Source organism: Globicephala melas, chromosome 10 (assembly GCF_963455315.2).
Source record: "Globicephala melas chromosome 10, mGloMel1.2, whole genome shotgun sequence".
Classification (NCBI taxonomy): domain Eukaryota; kingdom Metazoa; phylum Chordata; class Mammalia; order Artiodactyla; family Delphinidae; genus Globicephala; species Globicephala melas.
Window position 1 is genome coordinate 87,959,398 of NC_083323.1, and position 16,924 is coordinate 87,976,321.

Here is a 16,924-nt window from a genome sequence, read left to right on the forward strand (position 1 = left end):
AGGGAATGAGATACAATATAATATGCTAATCCAGTCTACCATGCTTCGTGTGACATCTCCTGGCTACCGACTCTTCCAGAATCCTGCTCCCATTCCAGACAGGAGGTTACCTTTTAAATTTCTAGGAAAGCTTATTCAAATTATTCCATTTAATTTATTGAGTTCCTCTGGATAGTAAAGGATTTTAAGGGCTGCCTTAAAAATTTCAAAAGCCTACCAATGTAATTCATCTTTCATCGCAAAGGGACGCTCAGCGTGGACTCCGTGAACCACTCTTGTCTCCTGAACGCTTATCTTCCCAGGACTTCAGAGTAAGCTCCTTTCCTTTTCTCTACAGTGGTTATTTTGAACTGTCTAAATTATCCTCCATTTTCCTCCCCACAACACGTTCAGCAGATGAACTTACCTCCTATTTTACAGAGAAAGTAGACGAAAGGGCCCTCGAAGTGTTAGTGTGTGTGAAGAAAAATGGAATAATTCTAAGCATTAGGCCTTTGGAAAAGTCTGGTTTAAGAACTCTGTGAATCATATAAATTAGTGCTAAAGATGTAACTTTCTAAGAAACATATCAGTATCAATGATTCATATTTATATAAATCTGTTGTCAACTCCAGTTCTTCCTCCATTTACAATGGGGTTACATCCTGATAAACCTATGGTAAATTGAAAATACTGTAGCCGAAAATGCATTTAATATACCTAACCCACCAAACATCATAGCTTAGCCTAACTACCTTAAACGTGCTCAGAATGTCTCATGTAATTTATTGAATACTGTACTGAAAGTGAAAAACAGAATGGTTGTCTGGGTACCAAATGGTTGTAAGCGTATTGGCTGTTTACTCTTGTGATTGCGTGGCTGACTGGGAGCTGTGGCTCAGCATCAGGAAGGAGTATCCTACCTGGGAAAAGAGCAAAATTCAAAACTTGAACTATGGTTTCTACTGAATGTATATCTCTTTTGCACCATCGTAAAGTAAAAAAAGTTTCAGGTTGAGCCATCCTAAGTTGGGGGCCATCTGAATGTGTTTTCACATTCGAATATGGTGATAATATTTACCTTCTGGCGTTGTGAGAAAGAATAAATGAGATAATGACTATAAGCCTTATTAGAAAGCCTGATACACAGTAAACACTAATGAATTACAGCTGAAAAAGGTCCATCAAATACACAAAAAAAGAACAGCTGTTTCTTGGTATTTTGCCTTCCCTGACTGGAGATAACAGTTGTACACAATATTGAGTGTCCCAGGTATTTAACAAGCTGAAGTTCTTTAACAAATGACAGGAATTAATTGCCTTCCTGGTTAAAATACAAACATTTGAACTCCTAAGTTTATATTGCTTTATGGATTTTTTTCCCTGTGCTTCATTATGCAAAAGCTATTTTCCTGAAAGTGACTGAGGTTTTATAAACATGTAATCATTGTACATTATAGAAGATATATATGTATCTGTTCTAATTGCTTTACTGCATCCATAATGTTGTTTAAAAAAAATAAGTGCTTTTTTCTTCCAATGCAATGAATAATTAGTGGGTAATGCTAGAGAAGTACTCAGATGATTATATTCTTTGAGTCTTTTCACCAAATGATTTAAATGTATTCTGCCTTAACATAAACAGAACCGAAAATGCACAGCTCTTTTAATTTCGCTTTATAATACTTTTTACCCATAGGCATGTGTCAAGTCTTCATTGCCTTCTGACAAACATTGAATTTGTAGGTCTGAAATTGTCACATCAAGTAGAAAAACACTGTTTAGGGTAATTTAATTAAGTAGGATAATATCTAAGAAAGGACTACAATGTAAACTATTATATATAGAATGGATAAACAATAAGGTCCTACTGTATAGTACAGGGGACTATATTCAATATCATGTGATAAACCATAATGGAAAAGAATATAAAAAAAAGAATGTCTACATGTGTATAACTGAGTCACTTTGCTGTACAGCAGAGATTCGCAGAACATTGTAAACTGGCTATACTTCAATAGAAAAAAAGAAAGGAATACAATGTACAACATACATTGACTATAACAATATAATTCTGTTTTAAAATAGAATCTGTATTTCTAATGAATCATTAAAAAAATAATGGTTCGGGCTTCCCTGGTGGCGTGGCATGTGGGATCTTCCCGGACCGGGGCACGAACCCATGTCCCCTGCAATAGCAGGTGGACTCTCAACCACTGCGCCACCAGGGAAGCCCTGAACTATTGTTTTCGAAACCATTTTAAATGTGTTCAGTGTATAAACACTGTGTGTCCAAGCTACAAGTATGTGCAGATGGAGAAAAGTATTGCATTGATTTCTAATCAATGGGCCATGAATGTGTGAGGACTCAGAATTATTGCAAGCCGTGAGACAATTTATGGACACAGCAAGCATCATAAAATAATCTCCACACATGTGCATTTACTACCGGTTTTTATAGTACATATAGCTTGAGATAAATAAAACACAAATTTATTTAAACTCCTGGATTGTTAGTGGCTTTTCATCATTATGTGTTTCCTTAGATACAAATGCTGAAGTACAGCATGCAGTCTGAGAAGTTTCTTGATATTGATGTAGGGGGGTCTTATGCCCAGAACGTATGGAAACTAGGGATATATAGTTGGGAGGTATATACCTCTAGCTGTTGACATCATGACAAATAATAAAATGTCAAAATATATTTCCATACTAAAGTATCTATTATTTGAATATATATAAATGTTTGATAGTTTTACATTTTATACATGTACACATAAAGTGTCATTTATAAAACTATCCCAAATATTTAATCCCACAAATCTTTTTAGAAGTAGCTAAGTTTCAAAGATACCAAGAAAGCTAAGACATTTTCCTTGTCCTCAAGAAGTTTTCAATGTACTAGAAGAAAAACGTCTGTGTAGGAATAAATAAGAGATGGTAAATGTGGCGTAAGAGACAGGGAAGAGAGACTGGTTCACAGAGTCCATATTTGAGGTAAATCTCAAAGTTGGCAGAGAAGGGCAGGAGGGTGAACAGCTACATGAGCTCTATCACAGAGGTCACAGGGATTATTCAGGGAATGACAAGCTGTCTGATGTGACTTGAGAATATGACTAAGTATGGGGCAATGGAAGGGCATGAGCAAACAAACGTTCCTTATTTTTGTCAAAGGTGCAAAAGACATTTAACAAAGGAAGAATTGCTTTTTCAATACATGGAGCTGAAATAACTGGCATTCATAGGCAAAAAAAGTGAACCTCAACCTAAACCTCACACTTGGTTCAAAAATCAACTAAAAATGAATAATGGACTTAGATGTAAAATGTAAAACTATAAAACATTTAGAAAAAATATAGGAGAAAATCTTTAGAACTTAGTGCTAGGTGAAGAGTTCTTAGACTTGCCACCAAATATGCAGTCTACAAAAGAAAAAAAAATTGATAAACTGGGTTTCATCAAAATTGAAAATTTTTACTCTGTGAAAAACCATGAGAAAAGGAGGAAAAGTCAGACTACAGACTGGGAGAAAATATTTGCAAACCGCACATCTGACAAAGGACCGTTATCCATAGTGTATAAAGAATCTCAAAAGTCAACAGTAAAAATGAGTAAAAATGCAAACTATCTAATTAGAAAATGAACAAAGGCATGAAGAGACATTTCATGAAAGAGGGCATGCAGAGGGTAAATAAGCACGTGAAGAAAATTCAGCATCATTAGCTACTGGATAAATGCAAATTAAAACCACAATGAGCTATCACTCTATACCTTTCAAAAGAACTAAAATTAAATATAGTGATGACACTAAATGCTGGCAAAGATGTAGAGAAATTGGCACAAACATTGCTGGTGGGAGTGTAAAATGGTATAGAAAAGGAGTTTGACAGTCTCTTGAAAAACTATGTACAGCATTACCATATACCCTAGTAATTACATCTTGAGCATTTGCTTAGAGAAATTACAACTTATGTTTACACAAAAACCTATATATCAATGTGCACAGCAGACTTTTTTTTTTTTTTTTTTTGGCGGTACGTGGGTCTCTCACTGCTGTGGCCTCTCCCGTCGCGGAGCACAGGCTCCGGACGCGCAGGCTCAGTGGCCATGGCTCACGGGCCCAGCCGCTCCACAGCATGTGGGATCTTCCTGGACCAGGGCACAAACCTGTGTCCCCTGCATCGGCAGGCAGACTCTCAACCACTGCGCCACCAGGGAAGCCAGCACAGCAGCTTTGTGTGCAATAGCCCCAAGCCAGAAATAACCCAGATGTCCTTTAATTGGTAAACAGTTAAAGAAACTGTCATACCTCCATGCCATGACTACTACTTAGCAGTGAAAATGAACAAACTATTCATACATGCAGCTACTTGGATGGATCTCTAGGGAACTATGGTAAGTGAAAATGTAACAAACTGTATGATTCCATTTACATAACATTTGAAATGACAAAGTTAGAGAGATAGAGAATAGATTAATAGTTGCCAGGGTTTGGGGATGGGGCGTTAGAGGGAGAAGAGTGTCTGCAGCTATAACAGGGTAGCGCCAGGAATCACCGTGATGTAATGTTCTGTACCTTGACTGTGGGGATGATCACACAAACCTACACGTGTGATATAAATGCACAGAACTAAACATGCACACATATACATAAGAACACATGTAAAGCTGGAGAAATCGGAATAGGGACAGTGGATCGTATCAATGTCAATTTCCTGGTAGTGATATTGTCAGTAGTCAGGCAAAGTGTTACCATTGCAGGAAAGTGGTTGAAAGGTATTTGAATTCTCTATATATTATTTCTTCCAACTGCTTGTGAATCTACAATTACCTCAAAACAAAAATTTTTTTGAAAAAGTATATAAGGATGATATTGCTCCAGAGACAGCTCAGGAGAATTACTGAGTCAAATTTGAAAGGCTGTGAATGCCACACTTGGGATTTTGGATATTATTCAGTAGGCAATAAGGAACATTTGAAAAAAGGTAGGAGAATAATATGAGTAGTTTTTGACACCTTAGATAGAAATTTGAATGATTTAATTGAAAAACACAAGATAGGAGGCTCTTATATTAGCCAAAGTTGCAAGGCCTTCAAAGAAGTAGCGATGGGACACAGAGGAGAAGATGGATTGAAGAGGCAGGTGGCTGCACAAGTAGAACTGACAAAACTTGGGGATTAACTGGACTTGTGAGTGAGGGAGAGGGTGATGTCATTAGAAAGTTTCTTCCGAGGAGATGGCAAACAGAGGAGGAAAGCCTGATTTAAAAGTGCGTAGGAGGCATCCTAAAGGGGCTCTTAATAATCAGGTAGAAGTACAGGTTTAAAGCTTGGGAGAGAAGCCAGGGCTTGAGGAATAAATTCAGATGCAACCTACAAGTGATAAATGAAAATCTGTAGATACATAAGATACTTCTGAGTGTACATATCAAGAGATGAGGGTAGGTCATGGAACTCCAGCAAATAAATATTTTCAGAGGAAGAATGGCAATGAAGGAAAATGAGAGAGTGGTTAGAGAAGACAGAAGGGAATTAAGAAAAGGTAGAACTCAATGAATAAGTCCGAAAGAGAAAAACAAATACTGTATAATATTGCTTATATGTGGAATCTAGAAAAATGGTACAGATGAACTTATTTGCAACGCAGAAATAGAGACACTGATGTAGAGAACAAACATATGGACACCAAGCGGAGTAAGGACAGGTGGGTGAACTGGGAGACTGGGACTGACATGTATACACTACTATGTATAAAATAGATAACTAATGAGAACCTACTGTATAACACAGGGAACTCTACTCAGTGCTCTGTGGTGACCTAAATGGGAAGGAAATCCAAAAAATAGGGGATATATGTAATACCTATAGCTGATTCACTTTGCTGTACAGCAGAAACTAATACAACACTGTAAAGCAACTATACTCCAATAAAAATTATGTTGATTAAAAAAAGGGAAAAGGTAGTACTTAAGAAGCAAAACGGAGGTGTAAAGAAAGAGGAAGCAGTTAACAGTGCTGCCGTCTAACTGTTCTGGAGAGGCGAGCCTGATGGCTCATTGGATTGAGCAATTAGGAGTCTTTTGATGCCATTTGAATAAAACAGCATCAGTCAAGGTCAGAATCCACATTGCAAAGGATTAAAGGGTGAGAAGGAAGTGATGAACTGAGAGCAGGAAATGTGTTAATTTTGCAAAAGTTTGGAGGTGATAGCGAGGGAAAGAAAATTTGGATGCTTTAGAAAGGCTGACTTGAAGAGTTTGTTTTGTTTTTTTAAGATTTCTGAGTTGAGGATCCAGTGGATGAGACAGCCTTAAGAAAAGGTGAGCAAATAATTAAGTGAGCAAGGTACAGAGGAGATGGGAAAGGATGGAATCAAGAGAATAAATGTAGGGTTTGCCTTAGAAAGAATTAGGGGATCAGATGTTCAAATCATATACTACAAATGAATTAGAGAGCTATATATAATATAAATTACTTCAATATAATTTGTACTTCTTTATATTTTTCAGTTTTTCAAAAGAGATTTTATAAAGTTTATTGCTATACACAGGTTAGACTATGATAAAGTTATTAGGTAAGGAAAACCAGGTAAAGAAAAACTTGTTAGAGAAAATAAGGTAGAGTCAGGGATGTTAGTAGGTGAAACAAATGCTGTAAAGTCTTGGGCTCTCGCTGGAGGCTAGCCACAATTTGAAACTTGGTTCATAAGCACTTTGAAAGCAGTATCTGTATTTTCCAGTTCCTATAGCATCAAGAACTGTGATCGGCAGACAGTGGCTATTTTGGGAAATGACTTCCCTTTATGGAATAATGCTGCCAATTACTGTAAATTTTCCATATTTGGTTAAACTGAAAAATGGTAAGAAAAATACAAAACGACTGGACAAGAGTTGACTCATACTTACAATTTCATTGTAAGTGGGGTCGGTACATTTTGGAACAGATTTTGTTTTTCTCCTCCGAACTGCACTGGGATATGATAAAAGATAAAATTCAACATGTGCACTGGGCGTGGAGCCATCTGGGAGATGCTGCAAAGGAAAACGGTTGTAAATATTAATGTGCATCACTATTATAGAAAACAAGTACACAGCTACTAAATATCTAGACCAAAGGCAGGATCAAGATTTATTATAGTCACTGTTTATCAGAAAATAAGAGAACAATCAAAAGAAATACATCATTGCTCAAAAATAATCCCAAAATACAGTTTAAAAGAGTAAAACTGTCCATCTTAAATTAAGTGTTGTATCAGAGAACTACATTTAAAAGTCCATTAAATGTGATTGGCTCTAGCTTTTTATAGTAAAAACTAAATTTGCATTTTTTATTGGAGTATAATTGCTTTACAATGTTGTGTTAGTTTCTGCTGTACAATGAAGTGAATCAGCTATATGTATATATATATGCCCTCTCTCTTGGACCTCCCTCCCACCCATCTAGGTCATCACATAGCACCGAGCTAAGCTTCCTGTGCTTTATAGCATGTTCCCACTAGCTAAATTTGCATTTTTGACAGAAATGGTCAAGAGATGAATATAACCCACAGGCAGAGACAGAAACTGAGTGCCTCAGGAGACTGTACACCACTTGAAAATAAATAATTCAAGTTTAGCACATGAGATGTAGCATTTAATGACATGTAAATGCATATTATATAATATCACATTTTCAAACAGAAAAATATCAATTAGACCTACAAGTTTAACATACTTATAAGACTTTAGAGTTATAATAATTTTATTATCTAAATTATCCTAAAATATATTGGATAATCCTTTTACAGTTGTGTTCTGTGGGGCTCCCAAAGTTGCCTAAGTTGCTGCCTGATGGGTAGATCAATGATGCCAAATGAGTAGATCTCTGGACCCCCTCTCTCTAGTTTATCCTAACACCCCTGCTCCCCTATCATGGTTTCAGAATGTCTCTCTTCCTTTTCAACTTTTTTCTTATGGATATTTTTATTTCTTAATAAATTTGAAGAATGAGTACACTGTTTTAAAAATTTGGAAACCACTGTACTTCAGAGAAATGGGTTCTAGCTTTGTGACCAAATGGAGAACAAATTGTACTAAAAAACTATGCATATCTAGTTTGATAAAATGAGAAATGCTTGTGTAATTTATATTTAAGTGGATGATTTGAAAGTCACAATTGAGGAATTAAATGGTTCTCTTGGTGAATACATTCTAACTATTAAATCAGTAATTTCCAACAAATATTTTTATATTCTGAATCACAGCGCCATTCACATGTAAACATCCAGTGACACCCCCAATGTCGTTAGCTTTAATTTTATATCTTTCTTTGGCATTCAGAAAAGCATATTGGAAAGTAAGAAAACGTGACATATATTATTAGAGGACTTTTATTCCGTTCTAATTTACATGGTAAAAATTATGTCATTAGGAAAGTCTGGCTCTTTATTATTATTCGCAAATTAGATAAAATACATCTGGCCACACCCACATGTCAAAACGCTAAGACTGTCAAACCTGCTGCTTTAGATGGTGCTCAAGGTATCCCTGTCCCACGTGAAACCCTCCCCCAGGAGGAGCTCTGAAATGTATCAATGGCACAATGGAATTTTCTGTGATACAGAAAAAAAACATTGCTATTAATATTTGAGAGTTGATTTGTGTGTGTGTGTGAGAAAAATGAAGGGAGAAAAGTGTTTTTGCTCTGTGTAATTCTCTCTCTTCTACCATTGGGCACTGGGCTTGAGGATACCATACCTATAATCATTGTATGTTTCATCTTAGTGGTTAGAATCATGGTTCTGGAAAAGGACTTTTTGGTTGCAGTCTGGGCCTCCAAATTTCCCAACTATGTGGCTTTTGGTAGATAACTTTTCTGTGGATCAGTTTCCTAACCTGTTAAATGAGGATAAAGGTGATATCTGTCTCAAAGCATTCAAAAAATTAAATAAACCATGTAATGTGAGTATAGTGCCTGAAATAGAGTAAGATTCAATAAATGCTTGTTACTATTTTTATTTTCTATAAATTGAACAAGAATACACTACATGCATTGATTGGACAAGATATGCCTAATGTACTATGACATTTATGAGCAGGGATTCTCAGTCTTGGCACTAGTGGCATTTGGGGCCAAATGATTCTTTGTTGTAGGGGCTGTTCTGTGCATTGAGGATGTTTAACAGCATTACTGACCTCCACCTACCAGACTGCAATAGCACCATCCTCCCAGCTGTGACACCAGAAATGTCCCCAGCCATTGCTAAATGTCCCCTGGGGAGCAAAACTGACCCCAGTTGAGAACCACTGATGACTCCCAAATAAGAATCTGTAATTCATCCTTAGGATCTCAGCCTAGTGACCTGTAGAGTGTTACAAGTACCTTATACTCTAACCAAAATCTATCTTCTATCTTTCCTCACCACTCCAAAACAGATTTTTTCAACTTGTTAAAATTGCATTAAATGATACAATTTCATTTCTCCAGTGTCTCCCTTGTCATTGATTTTCAAATCCAAGTATGTACCAAGATCAATATCCTCCCTTTTTGCCCTAGTTCATCTGTCACCACAGATCTTTATTTCCTAACTTATAATTGGATTTTAATTACTTTTTTATGCTCCGGTCTTCCCACTTCATTCCTTCATTCATCCTGTATATCACTGTTGCATTTAACCTTCCTGTAAAGCTGCTTTGATCCTGTCACTTTCCTTCTCAAAACACTCAAGCAGTCCACTGAGGAATAAACTCCCAATCACAGAAGGGAAAAAGTATTTTGTATACCAGCCTTCACCAAGCATTTAGCAATTAAAGGTTTGGGCTTCTGTTTCCAATTAGTGTCCGACAAGATCCTTGAATATCCTGTTGTTTTCAGAATAATAGAACAATTTAAGTCAGGGATGCATTCGATCTGAGCAGCACACTTAGTCTGTCCTCCGCGGCTGTTAAGTGCAGACATGGATTTCTTTTTAAGAGAATCCTTTCTCCCCCTATAGCAGCTGTCTTATCAACACTTTTTCTTTTTCCTCTTCTTACTGGCACTGTATCCTGCTCCTTAAAGATCTCATCTAATTTATTAAAGAGATCACTAGGTGTCTTTTCATCAACACTTCTCATTTTACTGTTTGCCCTTATGTTTATGTGAATTAAATTTTATTTTAAAATGATTAAATAGCTCCTACTTGTCCATCTTACCCCAGAAATTTTACTCTGGTTGTGTTTTAGACCTTCACAAGGATTTAACACTTTGACTTGAAGAATCATAAGGCTTGGGGTTACAGAGTTCTTAGTCTGAGGCTCAAACAATGAGAAGTTTCCTAGTGTCACCCAGAGGATGTTTTTATTCACAGTGGATTGAAGTCAGGCAGCACTACCACTTTTTTTAGAATTCTGGCTAATATTTTTACTGTGCTCAGATGATGTGAAGTCATCCAAATTTGACTTTTTTTCCTCAGACTAACTCAGAATTTTATATATTCTAGATTTCCTGTTAAAATGCTTATCATTTTCTATGTTTAAAAATGGTTTTATATATTTGTCAGCTTCCTTATGAGATAAGAAATTATTTAAAAGGAAAATCCATGTCTTGTTCCATACTTCCCCTCCCCCCATGTTTGCTTTGGGTTTTGCTCCATTGGTTACTGTATCCTACTACCTTAACCCCACCCTCATTTCTTTCTTCCTAAGCTTTCAGTATGTTTCTGAATCTCCAATTAAAATTTTTAAATCCTCACTTGAGATTGGGCTTTCCTTTACCTTATTCGTTTCTTTCTTTTCATAGCTATGTCTTCCTTACAGCATTCTTTTCTTTTATAGGAGTCCTGTCCCTAACACAGTACTTGACATATAGTGAATACTCAATAAACAGTTATCAAATGACTAATTAAATGAGCTATATATTCATAGTGCCTAGTTCTTTGAAAGTACTTCATAAGTATTTGCTGAATCATTATTTATAATGCAATATAAAAACCAGAAGTCTTCCTAACTTCCTAAGATTTAAGTAATTTCTCTTACCTATTGCAATGTTTCTTATTGTAACCAAACAATAAAAAGCCCACTGCAGGGTAAAAAAGATGTATCTTGGGGTCTGTTTCCAAGGTCTGTCCTAGGTGTTTACCCTGAACTCTTAAGCTGTTCGAAGGCATCTTTCTGCTAGAGCTGATCTTCTCAAGCACATCACTGCATCAGGAATATATGTGTTAAGTTCTGTTTGTTACATCCAATATCTTAATGCTCCACTTCGAAAACTTTGACTTTATCTCACCTCTCAGATCATGTTACACAACTAGATGCTTACTACATTTTCTTACTCCTTTTTTCTCCAACTGGAGCTAGACTGAATTTGTAACGTAATTACTTGTACTCCTTCTCGGAATGAATCCTTGGCCACCATTTCTTCCACCTGGAGACTTGATCTGTAATTGCTGTCCTCTTCCTGAGACCATGTTTACTCTTCTGTGATAGTCCTCTCCACCTCTCCAGACTTCTCCCACTAACTCATTAAAAATCTCCTTAACAATAAGCACAGTGGGTTATTTAAATCTCCTTCTAGGAGCTAATGATGACCTGACAATTTCTTGGGGGCTTAATATATAGTGAAGTGTGAACTAAAGTCATATTTTTGTGCTACATTCCTATGCCCTCTCTCAACCTCCTGTAAGTTTTCCCCTCCATGTCCTGCTTTGTGGAGTACATGGAAGAAACAGAAAGAGGTACATTCAATTTAACTGGATGAGTGCCTTATGGGGACCTTTGTGTGGAGGCAGGGAGCTGGACCCACATTAGCACCAAGCACTCCCTGCAGAGGAAATAAATATGTCTCATACACGTTTACTACTATACTATTTTTTTTCACATATCAGTAGGTGCTTTTGTTAATACAATTTTATAATTTAAAAACACTACTGCATTTATAGTTTTAAAAATTATTTTGTATTTCTTAAATTTATCAGATAGCAAAATGACTTTAATGACATCTGAGAAATCAATTTTTTTTTCGTTTGTTTGTTTAAAGAGGTCCCTCTAGTTGAAAAGCCTTAGGATATTCTTAGCATTCACTGGTGGAAGAGACTTCTTTCTTAACTGAAGAATGAAATATAGGGGATTCTTAGCTAGGTTATTATTTTAGGTTATAAACATTATGTATATTAGTAAATCTTTATTCACAATGTTGACTTCTAAATAATATTGTTAATAATTAAATATACCAGTTTTCTGCCTTCATTTCTTGCCTCACATTGCACACAGCATTTCAAATGGTTTTCAATGTTACTTTTTTTTTATATCAATGAATGAAAGTATCTTGAAAATATGGTTAATTTATCAAAATTGAGGAAAAAAAAGTAAGCAGTTGTTTGTAAAGTAAATAAAACCATCTCACATTGTAGGCTATGCCAGCAACTCTTTGGTATTTTCATATGAGTATATGAGAAATATATTTATTTTTCATACATACATAGTAATAATAGCTACCACCTACTGAATATTTAACTTATTTAAAGCACTCTCTTAAAATAATCCTTGAGCCAGTATTGTCTTTATTTTATTTAAGAGGTTTTTCTATAAAGCCTATGTTCTTAACCACTACCCTATACAGACTCTCTACAAAGAATGCAAAGGAAACTGTCAGATTCAAATTAAGAACACTTCTAGATCAAATTTTATCAGGAACGTGATGAAGGTACATGGTTTAAAAATATCAGACACTTTGGAAATGTCTGTAGATTAATTCAAAGTTTAATTTTATTTAATAGGTTATTATCTTTTTGATGAATAATTTATGAGAATTTTCCATCAGGTTTTTTTTAACTTAAATGTTTCCAATCATAGGATAATATAGGCTTTGGAAGAACTCAACCGACAATGATTAAAATATGATGGGACTATCAAAACCTGAGGTCTATGCCAGAAACAAAACAACATAATAAAAAAGCATTTTCCTCATCTATGTGCCTGCCAAATTTCAGTTCTGAAACTGAGGCTAGCCATCATGAAGAGGGTCTTTTTATAAAATGACAATGTACAACAAAAGTACAGAAGTACAGTAAAAGTGCTTCTGATACGTGGTTTGCTGTATGCTTCAGTTAAAGAAATGGTGGAATGGTCTTTCCAATCTTTCTGTGTGTTAATTCGTATAGAATGAGACGATTTAAGGTATTCATGAATTCAATTAGGATGGTCTTCTGCTTCATTTCACACCAATTTAAGCCTTTAATAGGCCTTTTATCATCAATAGGTGATTTCCAATAATTTAAAAAAAAACTCAAAAATCAAACTGCCATGTGTCTAGCACTTTGGATGGTCTGGGAGAGGACACAGAAAAGTGATAAAAATAGTTTCTGCTTTCAAAGAAATAAACTCTTTGGCATCATCATCTGGTGTTTTATATATATATATATATATATATATATATATGTGTGTGTGTGTGTGTGTGTATATATATATATATATATTTAAATTTTAACCCTCAACTTGATGTAGTTAACAACCAGACAGAAGTCACAGTCTAGTAGATAGAATTCCTTTTCTGACTCAATACATACGGACTGAATTGCTTCTAAAAGTCCAGAATTCTAATTATGGCTCCAGAATTTACCACTGAAGTGTTTTGTTTGAAAAGTTTTTCCATTTCTTAATAACATGTAACAAGTAAGGCATTAAACCTCATTTATTTTTCACAATCTACTCAATAGCAAATACTGAAGAACTGTTTGTAAGTTAACTGGTAATTAAATTTTTTTTCTTTTTTCTTTTTTTTTTTTTACAATTGCACTGAACCACTCTAAATGATTGCAAATTTCCTAACCCTTAGTCTCTATCCACAAGTGCTGAGAAAACTGTACAGATAAAGAGACAGAATATGTTTTGTTAGAGATGGCTGAGGAATTGTGAAGAACAGATGAAATACTGGAAGATTAGCTTTATGATATTAAATTTGATAGTATGGGAAAAAGATGGATTACAAAAAGCAGAAACTAGTAATTCAGAGGTAAAATATGAGTTTTTTACCCATATACCTCAGATATTTGTCTTGATCCTGTCCAACTAAACTGTTTTATCATGATTTAAATAAACATATAGATATATGATGTAGAGGTGTTAATAATCTGAGTGTTATGGCCAATATGCTGGAACAGATCATCAGGACTGAGTTATGAGGGGCTGGAAGGATGAACTATATCTAACAAAGTTGATAACAATAGACTGAATGTCAGGTTCTTCTTTGGGGAAACTCACTCTGCAAATCCAGGGTATGAAATTCTTGTTGCTTTCCTTCATTGGAATATGTATTTTTCTTTTGTTGCTGAAGGGTATATTCCCTGGCTATAGAATTCTAAGTTGACAATTCTTTTCTTTCAACACTTTAATGATGTTCCACTGTCTCTCGCTTCAATTTTTCTTGCCTACATTGTTTCATTGTTCTCCTATATGCCAAGTGTTTTTCTCTAGCTCTTTCAGTAGTTTTTCTTTGTCCTTGGTTTTTAGCAGTTTGAGAACAATATATAAATGCATGCTTTTCTTTGAGTTTTTCCTTTTGGTACTCACTAAGGTACTTAAATTTATAAATTTATGTCCTTCACTAAACTTCGGAAGTTTTTGGCCATTATTTCTTCAAATATTTTTCTGCCCCAATCTCTTTCTTCTGTCCTGGGAGTCCAGAAAAAAAAATGTGACCTACTGTTAGATCTTTGGGTATTTTCCCACAGACCCCTAAAATTCTATTCTTTTTTTCCAATCTTTTTTCTCCATGTTCTTTAAACTGGATCATTTCCCTTGATCTATCTTCCAGTTCACCAACCCTTCCTCCCATCATCTCCATTCTTTTCCTGAGTCCCTCAAGCAAGATATTAAATGTTAGATATTTTATATTTCAGTCCTTAAAAGTACATTAGTACTTTTAAAATGAAGTTTATAATTAACTTTAATATAATTAATAGAACATTAAAATAACATAATATAACATTATATTAGTTTCAGGTGTACAACATAATGATTTGACTATGAAGTCTAGTTTACATCCATCACCACACAGAGTTCCAAATTGTTTTTCTTATGGCGAGTACTTTTAAGACTACTCTCACCAACTTTCAAATACACAACACAGTATTGTTAACTATAGTCAGCCTGCTGTACACTATATCCTCGTGACTTATGTATTTTACAACTGATAGATTATACTTTTTGACCACCTTTACCCATTTCACCCCTCCCCCGACCTCTGGCCGTCACCAATCTGTTCTCTGTATCTATGAGCTTGGTTTCATTTTGTCTAGATTCCACATACAAGTGAAATCTAGTGGTATTTATCTTTCTCTGCCTGACTTATTTCACTAAGCATAATGCCCTTAAGGTCCATACATCCATGATGTCACTAATGACAAGATTTTCTTCTTTTTATGGATGAATAATATTCCATTGTGGGTCTATACAACATTTTCTTTATTCATTCATCTTTTGATGGACACTTAGGTTGCTTCCACACCTTGGCTATAGTAAATAATGCTGCAATAAACATGAAGGTACACATACCATTTTGAATTAGTATTTTCATTTTCTTTGAATAAATACTCAGAAGTAGAATTGCTGGATCATATGGTAGCTCTATTTTTAATTTCTTGAGGAACCTCCATACTATTTTCCATAATGGCAACACCAATTTACATTTCCACTAATAGTGTACAAGTGTTCCCTTTTCTCCACATCCTTGCCACCCTTGTTATTTCTTGTCTTTTTGATAATAGCCATTCTATATGTGAAGTGATATCTCACTGTGGTTTTGATTAGCATTTTCCTGATGATTAGTGATGTGGAACACCTTTTCATGTACTTGTTGGCCATCTGGATGTTTTCTTTGGAAAAATGTCTTTTCAGATCATCTGTTCCGTTTTTAATTGGCTTGTTTGGCTTCTTTGCTGAGTTGTATGACGTCTTTGTATATTTTGGATGTTAGTCCTTTACTAGATATATGATTTGTTAATACTTTCTCCCATTCAGTAAGCTGCCTTTTCATTTTGTTGATGGTTTTCTTTGTTGTGCAGAAGCTTTGTAGATTGATATAGTCCCAGTTGTTTATTTTTGCTTTTGTTGCCTTTATTTTTGGTGTCAAATCCAAAAATCATCACTAAGCTCAATGTCAGGGATCCTTTTTCCTATGTTTCTTCTAGGAGTTTTATGGTTTGAAGTCTTATATCCAAATCCTTAATCCATTTTGACTTAATACTTGTGTATGGTATAAGATAGTGGTCCAGTTCCTTTTTTTAGCATGTGACTGTCCGGTTTCCCCAGCACCATTTATTGAAGAGACTGGTTTTCCCCATTGTATATTTTTGGCTCATTTGCCATAAATTTGTTCTTTCTCAAGATTGCTTTGGCTATTTGTCCTCTTTTGTGGTTCCATACAAATTTTAGGATCGTATGTTCTGTTTCTCTGGAAATGCCATTGGAATATTGATACGGACTGATTCAATATTGATTGAATTTGCAGATTGCTTTGGGTAGTATGGACATTTAAGCAATGTTAATTCTTCCAATCCATGAGTAGGGAATATCTTTGCATTTACTTTTGTTTGTTCAATTTATGTTGGTGTCTTATGGCTTTCTGTGTACAGGTCTTTCACCTCCTTGGTTAAATTTATTCCTAGGTATTTAATTCTTCTAAATGCAGTTATAAGTGGAATTGTTTTCTTAATTTCTCTTTCTGATTATTCACTATTAGTGTATAGAAACGCAAGTGATTTTTATATATAGGTATTCTCTGCTTTTTTGGAAGTTTGCTTTAGGCCACTTTGCTTTTAAGAAAGACTTACATTAACACCTGTTTTTGCTAATTGAACAAAATCCGAAGAGGATTTTCACTTTTACAAGTAAAGGTGAAAAGCAAAAACAGTGTTCAGTGTTTTTTGGGGGGCAGCAAGCTGTTATAGAGGTAGCATGAACACTGAGCAGTGAGAGTGGCACTGCTAAGC

At 35.2% G+C, this 16,924-nt stretch overlaps 1 protein-coding gene across 2 annotated transcripts in view; it reads right to left on the reverse strand.

Moving 5' to 3' along the window:
- PIK3C2G (phosphatidylinositol-4-phosphate 3-kinase catalytic subunit type 2 gamma) overlaps positions 1 to 16,924 on the reverse strand; it is a 328,570-nt gene that overhangs the window by 1,762 nt on the left and 309,884 nt on the right. For both annotated transcript variants that reach the window (XM_060305870.2, XM_030841385.3), the window contains one exon: positions 6,885 to 7,010. In XM_060305870.2, coding sequence (XP_060161853.1) covers positions 6,885 to 7,010 — 126 coding nt within the window. The remainder of the gene's footprint in view (positions 1 to 6,884; positions 7,011 to 16,924) is intronic.